General features: G+C 46.2%; 3 protein-coding genes across 3 annotated transcripts; 2 read left to right on the top strand and 1 right to left on the bottom strand.

Moving 5' to 3' along the window:
- Positions 1 to 226: 226 nt before the first annotated feature.
- LOC128268443 (DNA ligase 4-like) lies at positions 227 to 3,511 on the top strand. Its single transcript, XM_053005540.1, has 2 exons — positions 227 to 522; positions 592 to 3,511. The coding sequence occupies exon 2, from the start codon at positions 641 to 643 to the stop codon at positions 3,494 to 3,496; it is 2,856 nt and encodes a 951-aa protein (XP_052861500.1). The 5' UTR covers positions 227 to 522; positions 592 to 640; the 3' UTR covers positions 3,497 to 3,511.
- Positions 3,512 to 4,630: 1,119 nt separating this feature from the next.
- On the bottom strand, positions 4,631 to 10,207 carry LOC128266847 (uncharacterized). The gene is made up of 5 exons (XM_053007456.1): positions 10,047 to 10,207; positions 9,260 to 9,370; positions 7,164 to 7,349; positions 6,888 to 7,094; positions 4,631 to 6,116 (listed from the first exon to the last, which is right to left on the bottom strand). Exons 2-5 carry the CDS (start codon positions 9,336 to 9,338, stop codon positions 4,783 to 4,785), a joined length of 1,806 nt encoding a protein of 601 aa, XP_052863416.1. The 5' UTR covers positions 9,339 to 9,370; positions 10,047 to 10,207; the 3' UTR covers positions 4,631 to 4,782.
- Positions 10,208 to 11,442: 1,235 nt separating this feature from the next.
- Positions 11,443 to 14,877, top strand: LOC128268366 (uncharacterized). Its single transcript, XM_053005433.1, has 4 exons — positions 11,443 to 11,790; positions 11,856 to 13,901; positions 14,000 to 14,208; positions 14,306 to 14,877. Exons 1-4 carry the CDS (start codon positions 11,646 to 11,648, stop codon positions 14,693 to 14,695), a joined length of 2,790 nt encoding a protein of 929 aa, XP_052861393.1. The 5' UTR covers positions 11,443 to 11,645; the 3' UTR covers positions 14,696 to 14,877.
- Positions 14,878 to 18,094: the final 3,217 nt, after the last annotated feature.

The raw sequence follows: 18,094 nt of genomic DNA on the forward strand, positions 1-18,094 counted from the left end.
TCAGGAATCGTCTACAATTTGACAGTTGTGTTGAAAAATGGCACAACAAAGCAAACGTTGTAGCCTGCAAACAAGTATGCTTAAAAGCAGAATGAAATGGATTTTGGGAGAAAACAAAGGAAAATATGTTTACTGTTGGTGTTTTTTTATCGTCTGTGTAATTTACAGTTTTAAAATTTGTTGTTTTTGATCAAACTGTTTGCCAGTTTTCAGCGTAAAAGTACGCCTTACTAACAGGTTCTTTTTCTCCCATTTTGAAAGTAAAAGCAATATTGGATTGGCAAACCCCGTGATTCACTGTAAACATCGCCTACGAGTCAATATCAAAATTGTGAGGCTACACAAAAAACCGAAAACGGTGCGATATTGTTCAACCAAAAAGCCACACAACGCAACAGTTGATTCGTATCGCACTATTTTTCAACGATACGAACTAATGCCATTGCGATGTTGTGAACGGTGTTAAACGAACGAACTACGTGTTGAAAACCGATATCTTGAAAAGTTGCTCGGGAAAGCTTGGTAACTGAAACACACCAAATCGTGCGTAACATGCTGAGGTTAATTCACATCCGCTTTTCTAACCAACAGGCCACAGAACAAGGTGAAGCACACGACCGCTGTCGTTTCACCAACCGAGATGCCCAACGAAGACGTTGGCACCAAGTTCAGCGAGCTAACGGCATTGCTGGACCGGGTGAGAGCAACAAAAAATAAACCGGACGTGTTCCGTCGATTTTTCGCTTCGTTCGAGCAAACGCCGCGTCCGAATACGTCAGACGTCCCCGCTGCACGCAGCGTCTATCCCGTGTTGAGGTTGCTAGTTCCTGGATGCGATCGTAAACGAAAAGCGTACGGCTTTCGGCACACGCTGCTGGCCCAAGGATACATTCGGGCACTCGGATTGAGCCGCCAAAGTGACGAGGCGCGCCAACTCTTGTCCAACAAAACGGCCGGCGACCTAGCCGATCGAATCGCGCAACTGGTACGTGGACGATGCCCCGCCCAAGGGTCTCTAACCGTAAGCGATGTGAACAATTATCTGGATACTCTCAACAACGATGAACGGACGTCACCGGACGTAAATCGGCAGACGCGGATCGAGCAGGTGCTGGCCGAACTGCTGAAGCGTGGATCGCCGGCAGACCACTGTTGGCTCGTGCGCATTCTCCTCAAGGATCTGCGTCTCGGGGTCAGTAATCGACGCATCCTACAGCTCTACCACCAGCAAGCTCCGCAGCTTTACGATGCGCTCAGCGATCTGGAGCAGTTGGTTCAGATAGTTGAGTCGAACGCGTTGGCGACCGAGACCATCACAAGCTATGTTCAGCCGATGCATCACGTGCGCCCGATGCTCTGCCAGCGGATCGATCTACGGCTCGTTGGCGGTCTACTGCAGCGTGCCACGTACTGGGCCGAAACAAAGATGGACGGTGAGCGGTTTCAGCTGCACAAGATTGGTCCCAGCTTCCGCTACCTGTCGCGCAATGGCATCGACTATTCGGACCGATTCGGCGCTTCAGCGGAGCAGCTCGATGGCACTCTCACGCCGATGATCGCACAACTGCTCGCACCCACCGTCGACAGTGTGATTTTGGACGGGGAGATGATGGTGTACGACCGGCTCGAACTGCGGTACCGAGACAAGTGCGAAAATACGGATGTCAAATCGTTGCGTTCCGGGTCAATCAATTTTCGGCCTTGTTTCTGCGTGTACGACGTACTGCACCACAATGGGCGCAACGTTGCTGATCTGCCATACGCGGAACGGGCCCGTCTGCTGGGTGCGCTGATTGTCCGCGAACAGGCTGGGTTTCTGGTGCGTTGCCAGCGTGAGCGGGTCCGAGACGCTGCGCACCTGGTTGAGTTACTGAACACTGCAATTGATGCGTCACACGAGGGTATCGTGTTGAAGCGGGAAGACGCGCCGTATCAGCCGAACCGCCGGAACATGAGTGGTTGGTTCAAGCTGAAACCGGACTACGTCGATGGGCTGGTGATGGACTTCGATCTACTGATTGTCGGCGGGTACTACGGGCAGTGCCAGACACATGTAAACTCTTTCCTCGTAGGCGTGCTAGACGATCGCCGATCGCTAGAACGGGGGGTCATCGGAGGGCCCGGTTGCCGTTTTCTTTCGGTCGCCAAAGTATCGACGGGTCTCGCGGTAACACAATGGAATGAGCTGAATCGCACACTGTCTCCACACTGGCGGAAAATGAAGGGAGGCAATGCAAACGAGCAAAACGAAGCGAGCGACAGTGTGCGATTCGGGCAAACGGTTCCGGACGTTTGGATCGATCCAAACGTCTCCGTCGTGCTGCAACTACGTGGTTCCGAGCTGGTTCGTAGTGGGTCATACGCGGCTGGCTACACACTGCGATTTCCGCGGATCGTCGCTATTCGTACCGATCGACGATACGACGATGTGTGCACAATCACCGAGGTGGAAGCTTTGGCCCGCGACGGCGGTACCGTCTCCGGGCAGTCGACCAGTCGACCAACCGGCCTCCTTGATCCTGCACGACAGGCTACGAAACTCGCCAAGCGCCACGTGACCGTAGCGGATCTTTGCGGTGCTCAGCAGCAGACAGCGCAAGCCGGTAAACGTCGCAAGAGACCGCTTGGTGCCGGCGCTCAGAGGCCTCCTATGTCACCACCGAAAACTCTCCTCGATATGGTGTGCGAAGGAAGGGAATTTTGTGTCATGAGCACAACTGCTGGGCTACCCGTGGTCGCAGAGCTAGAGCGGATGATCCAACAACACGGGGGCAGGGCTGTAGCTAATCCCGGCACTAAAACCTGCGCCATCATTGCCGGTGACCGCACGTTCAAAGTACGACTGTACATCCAGGCAGCGCGGTGGGATGTAGTAAGTGTGGAGTGGTTGCTGCGTGCGATCGGCGATGAAGCAGCAAAGCACGGGCCGCTGGAACCATTTCAACCTGCCGATATGTTGGCGACCACCGAGAAGACCCGTCTTCAGCTGGCACTCTTGTACGATCGCTACGGAGATTCTTACACCCGTCCCGTAACACCAACACACTTTAAGCGTTTCCTGAAACAGCTCGGTTCGAACCCTGTGCCGGTACTAACCGAACGTGAACTAGCACGTGCTGAACGCTCCCTGATGGGGACCAGATTCAGCTCAAGGCGACCTTTCCGAGGTTACTCCGCACGGTTTTGTTCTCCGCCGTCCGAAGTCCACGAACAAGAGGATCAAAACATCGCTGCGCTGAGCCGTTACAGAGCGGAACGGGAAATGTTGCGCTACGTCCGACACGGTGGACGCTGGATACGGGATGCAAACACCGGTTCAGTTTCACATACGTTCGTGGCAGGGGACTCCAATCCTCTCCCTACAACAGGCACTATTCCTCAGTGGCTGGGCGCAGGCGAGGACAACCGCCCACCGGTAAGCGTTTTGCCAATCGAATGGATTAAAACATCTCTCGAGACAAACCAATCAGCCGGAAGCTTCGCTGCTCGGATGTAACAACCGGCCTGTGAGTGGCCAGTACCTCCAACAATCGCTTGTTTAATTTTACACTACTATAAACCATAACGAATAAAGCATATGCCAAACAGCAGTCCAACTTAAGAAAAAAAAGGTAGATTTCATATTTATTTGCTCGCACGTGCCGCTGAACCTTTTAGAGTAATGTTCTATAGAGAATGTTATGTGAGCCTTCCCACATTGTTACTCTTCATACGACGCGCCTAACTAAGAGTGGGAGGATTTCATCATGTTCATTTCATTATTTATTAAAGGGCTATACACTATTTTCTTGCTTTCGAATCTTGATTTTCTCCGTATCATCCCTCTATTCGGTATACTGTAGACTGCAACGGTCAAATTTATTTTTTTCCCGAATTCAAATGTCTGTGAATCTGATGAACGCGTTTATAAATGTTTTAAATCCCATTTTTCATGTGTTCTCTTCATTTCCAGCCCGTCCACCGCTTCCTTTTTCATTTTTCCCCTACCATTAACCTTTTCTGTTTCGCGAGAATTGCGCATCAACTGCACACTCTAGCCCAGCTCTCTCTCTCTCTCTCTCTCACTTTTTCTTCCTTTTTCTTTTTCTATTTTGAAGTATGATGTTGGATGGAACAACTGGTTTTTGTTTCATGCACACTTCAACCGGTTAGTATATGTCACTGGGAACGATGCGGTGGAGGGCAGGATAAACTGATTATCAACATCAAGCAATCCAGAAACTTATTACCCATTTAACTGATTGAGACCGACCAAAGAGGACGAGGACTGCCTTTCCTTAATGGTTTTCCTTTGCCTTATGTGGAAACAATAACGACAACCAAAAACTAACGAACGAAATGAAATATTGACTTCTCTCAACGCCTCTGTTTCACTCTTCTGCATGATGGTTAGCGTAGCTTTATTACAAGTCAGCTGGTTACTAGCACCGCCACACCTTACGTACATATAGTCTAAGCAATAGATGGTACCCATGCAGTTATTGACCGCCAAAGCAATTTTGTAAACGATCAAATTGATCTATTGATCAAATTTTGTGTACGCAAGCTGCGGCGCGGTCTTAGTAAGCAGCTGCCTTTAGTTTAAATAGGTGAGCTGTCGGAGATAGAATTGGAGTGTCACAAAGACTCATAATTTTTCATCCCTCGTACTTAGCAGTATTTTGAAGAGACGGGGGATGTAAGCAGGGAATTTACTGTTAATAGCAAAAAAGGTATGTGAAGCAGAAATAAAATGGATTGGAAATAGGACAGAAACGTATTTTGTGTCGCCTATTTAATCTATTAGGATACTTTTTGACCACCTTCACTGTGTGGCGACGGCTGTTGGGCTGGCTCTCGTTGCTGGCCGTGTGGCGCGTATTGATCTTGCTGACCCTGTTGCTCCTGTTGCGATTCGTGGTTCTCCGCATCATGGTCGCTGGTCGATCCATCACGGCGCCTCTGGTGCAACTCGCATTTTAGCTCAACTTGTTTCGCCTCGCCGTCTTTTTGTTGTACTGTTATGCGCATGTCCGACAGCTTACTGAGTAACTCTTCTGCCTGACTCTGCTCGTCAGTATTGTCGCGCTTCGGGAAGATCAGCATACACTTACCGTAGCGACCCTTACTAATTTTCGAAGGGTAGCAGTCACGGAAGCGCAGCTCTTCTTTGAAATCCTTGAAGCGAACCGCGAACATATTCGAAACGCGGATCCTCACGCTATCTTGATGCTGCAACACTCGGCCTCTGGGTCTGCCGGTACTGGTACCACCTCCTGCCTTGCCGCTGCGATTTCTTCCGCTTTTTCCGCCGGCACCGTTGGCAAACTGTTCATTTTCCTCCAACTGGCCTCCACCACTACGTCCTGAAATGCCGCGATGCCGTTTGCCACGTCCACCACCGCCACCACCGCCGGAAGCCGATTCAGATTTGCCACCTACACCACCGTCACGACCCTGAGAAGAATCGGAAGAATAATTCCGTACTTTACGACCGTAGCGTGGTTTTCGGCGAGCCCGACGGCCACCACCACCTCCTTCTTCGCCTGTTCGCTTTTCGGCACCTTCCTTTCCACCCTCATCGTGACTGCCAACGGCGGTACCAGCACCGGTATCTGCCGCACCATTCTGTTGATTACGCACTGAGCGACGGCGACGGGTTTGCTGGCGGCGTTGGCCACTACCACCCCCGCTTCGTTGATTGCGTGGTTTGCGGAAGCTTTCGACATCTGTGTCTTCGTCCTTGAGAGCGATTACCTTGCCCTGAGCTTCGAGTTCCTCTTTCAACTTTTTCAGCACGCGCACAACCTCCAGGCGACGAGCTGATAGTAGGCCCCATTGGATGCCAATAACCCGCGGTGTTGGCCGATTTGCGACGCGAATCACACGTGTCGGCGTTACAATCAGATCAATGGTGAAATCGTACGGTTGGAACAAATCTTCCGGCAAAGTTTCATACACCTGAGCATCCGCCACAGTTGTGGCGATTACAGTCTTCGGTGTAATCACGCCTTGTTCAGCGAGTAACGCAATTTCCAAATCCACGTAGCCGTTACCCTTACCAATGCGCTGCCCTTGCTCGCTTACTGCCACGCACCCCACAACAACCATATCAACGGGTTCGGCTTGATCAATACCTGAAGAAATAGTTCAAAAACAATTAATATGATGATATAAGTGAAAAAATATTCAATATAATAGGATGGTGTACTAGATGTTGACGAGATGACGACGAATGAAAAGTAATGCCGTTTTTCTTTAACGTAAAAAATATAATTTCTTTGTACCATTGCCATACCGTCAACACAAAACAAAAAATAGGGCTACTGTGTCAAAGCAAAACAAACTGTAAACTTTGTACCTGTTAGCAAACACAGAGCATCGAGATGAAGGTTTTTTTTAAATGATATAAACATTCATCTCGATCCTTTTCTATGCTATGTTTGCCTACAAGTAGTAAGTGTACTGTTTGTTTGCATCACACTACCGAAAGTGATTGCAACCTGACGTGCTCTGAATTTTAGTATGAGATCCAGCAGTTCTAATGACAGTGACTCAAATGTTGAATGTCTATGACTGTCATTCCGACAGTCATACGGAATACAACGACTAGCTTCAACGGTAATGTTAAATAAAATCATTTATTTTGCATACAGTGTTTCATTGATTGACGCGCAACGTGCGTTATCAATTCAGCAGCACTTCGCTCTATCTGTTTTGAAAGACGAAGCAAGTTGCAGGTTTCGTGTATCTTGATAGCTCAATTGGGTTTCTTTTTTCTTTAGTTTCTGTGTTATGCAAGTTTATTCTGCGATCGAATCGCGTGGCACATGGTGTGATGATAATGGTGCTTTGCTGGCTCGTACTGCCAATCGGCAATGTTCTCAATGTTACTCTAAAATACGTACCGAGCTCCTCATATGTGTCTTCCGGGCCGAGCATTTTAACTATGCGTTTCTGTATTGTTAGTGGTACCTCGTTTACGTTGCAGGATTTGATCTTAGCATACAAAAACTCAGACTTTTGCGATGGTGCAACGAAAAGCGTTTTGTGCGCTTTCAGCACTTGCAGCTTGACTGACTCTTGTACAAGATCAATATTGACCTTAATTTTGCCTATAATAAGAGAAACGAGTATACACCCAACACCTTAACGTATGCGAAGCAATGTATGCTACGACTTACTGGCTTGTTTAAACTCATCAGTTTCAGCAAGACGCTCGGCCGCCTGTTCCGCCTCCGGAAAAAAGGGTATTTTTCGCGTAGAGTTGTTGCTGGGGCCAGCAACCTGCGAACGTTTTTCAGAACGCATCTTCGACCATACTTCTAAACGAAAAGTACGTTTGCTGATTTCCGACTCGTTAACATTGTCTGAAAAAAGGGAAAAAGTAGTCACAATGTTAACTGTTGCTGCTGTCGAAGAGCACATTATGCTAGTATTAGATTGTTTTTCATCGTCCATCGGAATGTAAGGTAAGGATGACACTTCCCAAACAGTAGTTTATTGTGCGAGGAACGACGTATAATTTAGTGTATAGACGCACTGTCTGTAGCATAACTTACTTTCCACATATATGATGAAAAGAAATATTCGAGAAGCATGCAGCATGCATACATTTAACATTAATTAACTCATTATTTTTACACACAGAATAAACATCACACTTGAATGGTTGATTTGATGGCGGTGATATTGACGGATGTTGATTGTGCCAGCGACATCCATTGTCTGTTGATTGATGTCTCGAACGGTACAAACACGGTATAAGTAGTAACAATATAATGCGTACAAATAGAGTCCATTAATCCGTTAAAAAATTTGTGAGTATTTGGAAATAATCAAAGATCGTCACACACAGAAGACTACATAATCTCTGCAACTACATAATCTCTCCTAATTAATGCATTCTCAGGCTGCTCTGTTGTCAAAAAGAAATAAACGCACTAAGGTACGCTACGACGCGCCCTTTAACACTGATGACCTACAACGTTTAGTCGTAGGTACACGAATTAGATTTGAATTTTTGACATGATCTCATCACACCCCTACTTTATGTATTTCCACAGCACGGTCTGTTGTGACCCACACTCCATGGGGCTAAAAACTGTATCTATTTCAATCGTCACCGGATGGGCCGATGTGCGGCTTTACTGACATGCCCTATTTTCTTATTTTTGCCGCATAATTTGTTTTCAACATGTTGCAGCGGGAATCGATGCACACAAAGATTTGCGACGTGAACGTGAAATATCAAGCACCGGATAAATGAGGAGATAGAAAAACGGCGGACACCGTTGCCCAGTAATGAAAGGATTTGCTATAGTAGGTGTGAGCGTGAATAGTTAGGCGATGACGAAACACACAACTGTGTCAAGCGGTTCACGCATGCTCTCGCGCGTTTGCTTGGCTTAACATTTGCGGTGGCGCTCCTGTCCCGACCTTAGTCGGGAAACTCCCTCTTGTTAGTCATTTTGTTTTCACCTGATTTGGAGGCTGTAGATCCAAAATCTGCACGTTTTTGCTTCAATCTTTTACTGGTTTGTCAATTGCCAACTCCAGCTGCGTCCTTAGGTTGGATTGTTTTGTTGGGTAAAGTAAATCATCATCCAGTGTTTGAATGAAACGCGATATCCACGACAGCAAGAAAGATATCTAAAAATGACAACCGGTGTACGGATATCCGATGTCGCAACAAGTCAAAACAAAACGACAGCACAATAGTTTATATTAAACGCCTAGAAGCGCCGCATATATCTAGATCGTGCATCGATGCCCACTGAGAGGCAGCGATGCAGGATCGCAAACACGCAGTTTACCATTCGCCCCCAGCGTATAGTGAACTGTTTTTCTTTTCTTGCAACATTTACAAACGTTCGATCTTGTACCACCAGTTGAAGCCGCGTGTTGAAGAACAAATACGAAAGAAAACATAATACGCAAGCGCGGATGCTTGCTATCCTGGTTGAAAATGGAGATTCGGAGAGATTAAAAACCGAAAATAAGAATGATTTCACGCGGCATCGCGGCAGCTAGTAACCCAAATAGCCGAACCGATGCCGCTTTTGATAGCATGCGCAAGTGCGTGTTGGTGAAATGTAAGAAAACGCAAGGAGGTGAGGGGCGGAGTAAAAGAAGGATTTTGTGTAGTAAGGCTAACAAGAAATTAAAAAAAAAAACACACACAAGAAAAACCAAAGAGTTAACTTTCTCTGATGGACGGTGTATTCTGCTCCCGTGGAATAGGTAATTTGGGTCACCGTAACCGCCCCTATGATCTTACCTGCCGCAGCCGCTGGTGTCGGTGCCGCAGTTGTTTCCCTTTTCGGGGCGATGTCTTCCTCCTGTTCGCTAGCAACCATTTTTACTCCAAGAACCGCTGCTGCTGATGGGACTGCAATAAGGCCCGGCAAAAAGGAGAACGGTTTCAAATTAGGTTGCACTGTGTTGCAGGGAAAGTATAGACAAGGAATGGCTAAAGATGGATAACTAGAAAATGTACGTAGAGGAGGTTCCGGAAATCGACTTATCATAAACCAACGCGTCTTTAGCCATCGAGCATCCAGCAGCAAGCGAGGAATAGCAAGAGCGAGAGCGAGAAAGCAATATTCCACCCGATAGCAAAGTGCAAAAGGGAGACTAAATATCCGAATGAATAAATTCAACTCTTCTTAGTTCAACCCTTTCAAATATGTACGGCCGTTTAGAGCTAAATAGAGTTTCGAAAATACTCCACCAAATGGTCAGAGGAATAGAAAAGTCACGCAAAACATGGAATAGGAACACCATGAATTCTTCAAAATGGTCGAGTGATGGCGTCCGACTATTCGATCCGGACGTTCGGGAGGTGGATTTCTCGTTCTGGCACACTCTGCTCCTTTCACTCTCTGTTTCGCCTACTGGTTCGTCGTTTGCCACTCGATTCTTCCGAAACGAGGTGCGCTCGTTGCAATGTCAAGCAAGCAGCAATGGCGATGACGAATGGCGGTCAAGATGACTTTTCAGGAGAGCGTAAGAAAATTTGGCGAAGAGAAAGCGGTAAACCGCATGTGCTAGGGCCGCTCACTAACCGGGTGCCAAGTGGTAACGATCGCACTACTTTAATTTGATCGGGCAATCAAGAGAATAAACGATGATTTTCACGAGTGCTCTTCGGTGTGATAAATCGCCTTCGATGCTTATTTAACTTTCTGTTAAGTCACTTTCACGAAATATCGCCGCAATACACTATTCTCGGTCTAACTACATACCACACTGACGAGAAATGTTGGTAGCTTCAGTGCTGTCGGTGCCTTGCTTCACTGCTCAGAACGGGTGCCATGCCGTCGATACAGTTCTCTCGCTCGTGGCTGGCCAGCTGGCCATGCTCGGTAAGTGAGACGGCTACTGTGGCGCCGTTCCCTGTCCGATAGCAGTGTACCAACATGATAGAATTAATTCCGTTTGGTCTATGGTGACGATGCGGTATCAACTGTGGCAATATAATTATAGCAACTTCTGTGGCCAACGCATGCTTCGCATAAAACAGTCGAATTCACCTCAAAAGCAACTTCGATTCGTTTGATCCGTTTTTGATTCGTTCGTTTCGTTGATGGACTCCAATCACTAAAAGCCGGAAATGTTAATAAACGAACCATCGGACGATGCGTGAAGACGGATTTATTTTGAATTTTTTACTGTTTTTTTTTATTTTTTACACGTTACACGAATAGTTGTTTTTTCAATACAGCGATTTTAAATATTCTAAGATTGTGCTTGATTGTACGTTGTCGATGGTTCTAGATATTCTTATATCCGACCTTTACTGTCGGCAGTTTACTTCTGTATGCTTTGGCCAGTGTGGTCGAGGATTTTCGAAAATGCCATAACGCCAACATCGCGAATATCGCGAGCCCAATAAGCCTTAGTCCAAGAAGAATGCTACTAGAAGACCAGTTCGAAAAACGCCATTCTACGAAAGACCTCACTTTGCGCATTGTAATAAATACACGCCACTCTGCCTTTGTTTTCCTTCTTGTAGTGATCTCGGTTTTGCCATCTGTAGCTTAAAGATTAAGATTAAAGTCGGTTGTATTGCACTTTTGGCTAGACAAAGTTTAGGCAATAGCGATCCGGTTGTCTATTTCGTTTAGGAATATCAAGAGATCAATATAACTGCATGGTGTGTCGCACACGCGCTGCCATTTTGAGGCAGCTTTAATGTTGTGTATAGTTTAATAGATTATAGTTTATAGTTTTATAGCTTTAGCTCTTCCTTGAGTTGGTGCGATGCCGAAAGCTGTCAGCGACGGCCATCGTGTCGGTGTTGGTGATAGCGACGCATTTATGACAATCCTGAATGAATTGGCTTGCCCAGTAGTGCCCCTATTGTCCTGACTTCTTCTAGCAATGATGCGGTATCAACCGAGTTTATGAAAGATAATCGAAGCTTTTTGATGTGGTTCCTCGTTTAGTTTGAAGCAAATTTGGTCCTGTGCCGCCTGTGTGCATTCCGCATGGTGGACGATAAATATTGGACGAAAAGCCCCAAAGCAAACGTCAGCAGGTAAAGGGGAAGAACGTTCAGCGGCGTGAGGCAGTTTAACAGAAAAATAAATGCAATAGGATCGAACGAATAGGCATTGTCGTTATACTCTGCGCGGCTCGGAAACATTAGGCCAGCAGAAGGAATGAAAGAGCTCTACCGGGTTCTTAATGATATTGACAACACCGCCAGCAATATGGAGTTTTGTGAAGATTTTAATAAACTACAGCTCATCTTGAACAACACCAACCAGTTTGTCCGGTCATTCGATAAAATCGTCTTCGATAGCGGTATAACAAAGGAACTCAACTTTTCATCCAATACTTGATTAATGTGTTGTTTTTTTTCTACGCAGGAAACGAACCGTACATTATTGAGATTGTTGCCCGGTTGTTGCGGTACTTGCGTAAGCAGAATTATCTTGATGCGAATAATAAGGTAATTGGTCACCATGAGACGCAGCTCCGCAAGATCACAATGTACCTGTTTTTGAACACGGACACTTCGTTCCTGTATGATTTGACGCAAGATGGGCGTGTTGGGCAGCTGCTCGGCACGGCTCCTCAGCTCAGCAAGTGTTTGCTACTGAACTGCATCTGGGGCCTTGATCTTGATCGTTTCCTATACGAAATGGTATCATACTCGCCGCTCTGGTTCTCCATGCAGTTTCTCCACCAGACCGTGACCAGTCTTAAGTACGCAAAACCGTACGAGCTGCTCGAGCGGATTGAGGCACTAGTACGATCGATCCATCTGGCAATATACCGCAACGATCGGGACTGGCGCAAAATCGATCGGAACCGATACGTCGAGCATGTGCGTACGCTTGACCGAATGACCGAGCATGTTGCCGCCCTGCTGTACTACGTGAATACACCAGACGCGTCAAAGTTCGAGGGATGGTCGAAACTGCGCAAACATCGTTACTTCGGCTATGTGCTAAAGCACCTCTTCAGCATGATTATCGCGTGCCTGAATACGTTTACCGGTGAGCCACCAGTGGAACTTCCAGACAGTGAAACACTGGCGATGTACGATCTGTTTGAGGAAAGCAAAAAATTGGCAACAGCTCGGTCAACCGCCCCAGAATTAACATCAGCCACTCGGAAGAGGATGCTGGCGATTCACAACATAGCATTGAACACGCTGGAAACCTGCATCTCAGACGTCAGCATTGATCGCTTTCTTTACTGGTCCGAAATCGATCTGTTTAGCGAGGGTGATGAGACGGTCACGCTGCAGCAAGTAATCGGCGAGTCGGCCTACCATCTCACGAAGCAGCTCAAGTCAGTGCAACAGCACCGTTGCCATAAAGTTATTTGCCGCCTGGCCCACTTTGTTGTGCGACCAAAGTCGATGGCTGAGAAGGCAGATGCAATGAACCTAGGGCTGCTAATGTTAAAGATCGATAGCGCCACTGCTGAAAGCGAGAGGCTGATTTACCTCACTTCATTCATGGAACGCGCAGAGCTGGTGTTTGGTAACGCAGAGTGTTTAGCATTTGTAGAGCAGCATTTGTCCCTGCTGAATGAAAAACATGTCCGTATGATGATCGAATACGACACGAGCGAACCCGTTGGGGAAGGGCTGCAGTATAGAGAAGATGAGGTGCCGGAAGAACGTGTTAAGCTTCGTGAGCTCATCCTGCTGCGGGTTCAGGAACTGCCGCTGACGCAGTTTCACCAACTCGTCAAATTCATGATAGAGACATTCGGGCGAAACTATGTGCGCTATCAGCAGGCGAATTTCAGCGTCGAGATGATCGGCCTGATAAATTCATTGCAGCCGAACGCAGAGAAGTTAACCCGCAAGACGGTGCAGTTGCTCATGTTTCAATCGCCCCACACGTTTTACTTCAAGCTCATACGAACATTGTATGATATGGGAAGGGAGCACAGCGAATATTATGTCGACATGACCCTCGAAGTTATGGACCGACATAGAGAGATCGCGACGTACTACATTCGCGAATACATTGAGGCACTCTTGTGGGAGGATTTTGACTTGAGACTGAATGCTGCGCTTTGTTATATGACACGTCGTATCTACGAACTTGAGTTTGTTGATCAGGGATCCTTCATCGAATATTTTCTATTGCGTGGCGTGAAAGATGCGTACAAAAAGCGCGAACTCGACGCAGTTCATAAACTGTTGACACTGTTCGAGCAACTATGGCCGCCCCTGCTGACCGTGTACTGTGCGACAAAACAAAATATGGTTCGTCGAGTTGGCTTGGCTGTCGCAATTGGCTTAGCTGAACAGATCGGTGGTCTGCGTAATGATATGGGGCAACACGAGAAGCAGGAAAGCAAACAGGTGGATCCAATTGATCTTGTTACGATGATTATCGAGTTACTCGAGCCGACGCTCGAGCGCCTTCAAAAGATTTGCTCTGACGAAGGTAAATTCTACCCTTACACATTCTCACCATTTTTCATTGTGATTTGTTTTTCGCTAAAGCTTCTTGTATGTGTTTTTTTTTTCTTTTAATATTATCAGACATGCAAGAGATACTAGAAAAGATGACAGTGGAACCGTTGTCTACCCAGTATTACTTTCATAAACATCTTCGGCCGCAACCCAAGGCCATCGAATGCGATGGGAACGAGACGACGGTTGCACCCTCCCTCTCGTTTGCTGCCTTTTTGTACCAGCATGAACTGCGGCCTCCGGTGGATGACGAACGCATCACAACATTCCTAGTGCAGGTAAGACAACATCAAGTGCAGATTTAAAATATGTCTACAACGTTCACCAACTTATCCTCCTTTCACTTTTTTGTTGTTTGCTTGTTTCTTTTGGCAGGTGCTTCCACAATGCACCCTGACGGAGGCACTAGGTTTGGCGCGTGACGACATGCTTAAAGCGCATCTTTTCGATGCCCTCGCTACGTTGGTGGAAAAACAGACCAATCGCTACAACAGTTTGGGATGCCGTCTAGCAAAACATATACAAGGCTTGGCGCAGATTTTGCTGCCTTCCGCCAAAACCAGTGAGGAGCGCAACGCCTGGGTGCAAACTTTGCGTAATCTGTTACAGCGTCTGCCTAAGGAACTGTGGCAGGATGAAACGTTTGTCCATCAGCTGCAGGCCTCGTATCGATTGATACACAACAACGACAACGATGTTGACCTCGACTTGTTGCAAAGTTACTTTAATCAGCATACGGATAATTTACAGACAAATGCTGACTAGCAGTGTCTTTTCTTCTTCTCTTTGATTATTTTTTTCAACATAACTTCGCACAGTAATGCACACTTTGGATTTTCTTATGTTTGTTTATTTTTCTTTATCTTACCAAAATTTGAAAGGAAAAAAAGAACAGAAATCTTCATGGAAATTTGAAGTTCGATGAATAAATTTTTCAAATGCAGTGTTGTAACTCCTATTACTCTTTGTTTCGATATATTCACGAGAAAGAACTGAAGATTATATTGCATTGAACGTATTATCTTTAGGTCGATAGGAACAGTTAGTTTACTTCTCATCCACTCGAAGATACGTGGCCGGCCTTACTTCGGACACGGGCTGAAACATCTCTTCAACATGGCTCTCGCATGGCGTATTTTTTAACAAGTAGAGAAACGGTCACGTTGCAGCAGCAGGCAATCGGCGAAGCGACCTACGGCGAAGAGAACAGTTGGATTACATAAAGTGTGCTTAGCTAAAACCTTCAAACGAATTGCCTTATACAAACTTACAACTTGTGTATTTAGTATTGTGTTAAGTTCTTTTCAACCACCGCTCGATTACGCTCGTCACTGGCACGCAGCTGGCCTGAGTTTGAATCCCGGGACCGGTGGTCATGCAGCCGGCCATGGTTGCGATTCCTGATACCGGCGTTACAGAGGGGGGTTGGCGTGGGGCCAACAATCCCGCCCATAAAAACGAACCGTTACAGAGAGCAACGGAGATTAACATTATCTCCGGTGCAGGATAAGCTCCGTTCAGCGATTGTTACCGAATAAGAAGACTCAGTTCTTTTCTATAACGTTTATTAAATTATAATAAATCGCTTCAAATAATTTGACATAACCAGAGTCGGCGTAAAAACTGGAAAACAATAAGTTCATGTTATCATTTGAACGGACAGAGCATATTGAGCACAAACTAAAATGTTTGCACTCAAATTGATGCATTGTCAGGGTTCAAACTGACGTCTTTTGCATAGAAACCGATTATTGGTGCAGCGCAGACGGAAAATTTACGGTAGGGCCACAAAAGTTCATGTTGACCGAAAGAAATCGAAACAACCGTAAAAAAATAAGTCCAAGTAAATTTCAAATATGAAACAAAATAATCCTCAACAGTTGTTTAAAACGCTGCTCCCTGATTGGTTGCTATATCACATTCCTGCTATAGTTCTGGACTCTGCCGCAGGCGCTGGGGTTTTCGAACACGCTATTGTTGTGCTGAGTTATAGTTTTTTTTCTCCTTTTTCGAGAATCATAAAATCCAAAGTCAGTTGAGAAAACGAAATTCCAGAATAATCATCTTTACCCCTTAGCGAAAACTACTCTGCTGTTGCGTTCCTTGTTGCGTAGTGATATCTTTTGTTGTTCCTTCTTACGTAGTGATATCGGTTGTGCCATTTGTAGTAGCTGAAGGATAATCGAAGCCTCTGTGATGTGGTTGCTCGTTTAGCAAATTTTAAGCAAATTTTTGTCCTACCCCTTTGTGCATTCCGCCGGGTGGAACCAAATCCTAGCAGGCCGGAAAGAAGGAAAAAAACAAAAGTAAAAGGGAAGAACGTTTTGGAATCTCGGAATCTTAATAATATGAACAACAACGCTACCAACATGGAGTTTTGTGAAGATTTGAGGCAAATACTATCCATTTTGTGCGACGCCAACGAGTCTGTCTGTTCATTCAACCAGATCGTCTGTGATAGTGGTATAACAAAGGTACTCATTTCAATTCCCCACTTTGCTAATGTATTATTTTTTCTACGCAGGAAACGATCAGTACATTACTGAGATTGCTGCCCGGTTGTTGCGGTACTTGCGTCAGAAAAATTACCTTGACGCGGACAGTGAAATCATTCGTCAACATGAGGCGCAGCTCCGGAAGATTGTAATGTATCTGTTTTTGAGCACGGACGATTTGTATCTGAACGGTTTGCGACAAGAAATTCGTGTTGCTTGGGTGTTCCGTCCGAATGTACAGCTCAGCAAGTGGCTACTACTTAACTGCATCTGGCGCCTTAACCTCGATCGTTTCCTATACGAAATGGTATCTTACTCGCCACTCTGTTTCTCGATTCAGTTTCTCCACCAGACCGTGGTCAGTCTTAACTACGCAAATCCGTACGAGCAGATCGAGCGGATTGAGGCGCTAGTACGATCGATCCATCTGGCAATCTATCGTACCGATCAGAACAGAGGCAACAGTGGCAACAGAAGTTATCGGGGCGAACCGGACCATGCACAACTAGTTGAGCGTTGCATCGATATCACGACGGATATGTTAATGTTTGTTAGAAAACCAAACGCATCGAAGTTGCAGAGATGGTCGGCAGAGAGAAAGCATCTTTATTTTTACCGCGTAATGAAGTACCTCGTGAGCATGAATACCGTATGTCTGAAGACGTTTACTGGTGAGCCACCAGACGAACTTCCAGATAGTGAAATGCTGGAAATGTACGATCTGTTTGAGGAAAACGTAAACGAAAACTCGGTAACAGTTTGGTTAACCGGCCTCGAATTAACAGCAGCCACTCGGAAGGGGATGATGGTGATTCAGAACTTTGCATTGACAACGCTGGAAACCTTCGTCCCGAAGATTTCTAGCGAACACCGTAGTTACTGGTTCAACAACAATGTGTTTAGCGAGTTTTTCGGTGCGATAGTCAGCCGGTTCCATGTAATCGCCGAATTGAACTTTAGGCTCCGTTGCCAGCTGATGTCAATGCGAGAATACAATGACCATAAACTTATACACGACCTGGACGACTTTACTGTGACGCACGTGTCGTTTTCTCCATTGCTGCGAAAGGCAAATGCAATGGATCTCAAGCTGTTAATGTTGAAGATTGATCGTACTGCTATTCAGTATGAACGGAGCTGTTACTTCATTTCATTCATGGAACGCGCAGGGCTAGTGTTTGAGAACGTAGAGCACTTGGCATTTGTAGAGCAGCATTTGTCCCTGCTGAATGAAACACATGTCCGTATGATGATCGAATACGACACGAGCGAAACCGTTGTCAACGAGCAGCTACACGGAGAGGACGTGTTATCGGATGGACGTGTTAAGCTTCGGGAGCTTATCCTGCAGCGGGTTCAGGAACTGCCGCCGGATCAGTTTGAGAAACTCGTCGAATTCATGAAAAACACGTTCGGAAGAGACTATATGCGCTACCAGAAGATCAATTTCATGGACGAAATAAATGAATTACTGCTGAACTCCTTGCAGCCGAACGCAGAGCAGTTGGACCGGAAGACTGTGCAATTGTTCGTGTTTCAGTCGCCCCACACATTCTACTCCACGCCCATACGACAGTTTTATAATATGGGAATGGAGCATAACGAATACTATGTTGACAAGGTGTTGAATAATTGCAGACAGCAGGTTTCGCGAGGTCGGAAATTAATA

Source organism: Anopheles cruzii, chromosome X (genome assembly GCF_943734635.1).
Source record: "Anopheles cruzii chromosome X, idAnoCruzAS_RS32_06, whole genome shotgun sequence".
NCBI classification, from domain to species: domain Eukaryota; kingdom Metazoa; phylum Arthropoda; class Insecta; order Diptera; family Culicidae; genus Anopheles; species Anopheles cruzii.

Coding starts and splice junctions, on each gene's coding strand:
- LOC128266847 (XM_053007456.1), bottom strand. CDS start 9,338: ATGGTTGCTAGCGAACAGGAGGAAGACATCGCCCCGAAAAGGGAAACA. Junction 7,350..9,259: donor GACACCAGCGGCTGCGGCAG/GTAAGATCATAG, acceptor CCCTTTTTTCAG/ACAATGTTAACGAGTCGGAA. Junction 7,095..7,163: donor TGATGAGTTTAAACAAGCCA/GTAAGTCGTAGC, acceptor CTCTTATTATAG/GCAAAATTAAGGTCAATATT.
- LOC128268443 (XM_053005540.1), top strand. CDS start 641: ATGCCCAACGAAGACGTTGGCACCAAGTTCAGCGAGCTAACGGCATTG.
- LOC128268366 (XM_053005433.1), top strand. CDS start 11,646: ATGAAAGAGCTCTACCGGGTTCTTAATGATATTGACAACACCGCCAGC. Junction 11,791..11,855: donor TAAAATCGTCTTCGATAGCG/GTATAACAAAGG, acceptor TTTTCTACGCAG/GAAACGAACCGTACATTATT. Junction 13,902..13,999: donor AAAGATTTGCTCTGACGAAG/GTAAATTCTACC, acceptor TAATATTATCAG/ACATGCAAGAGATACTAGAA.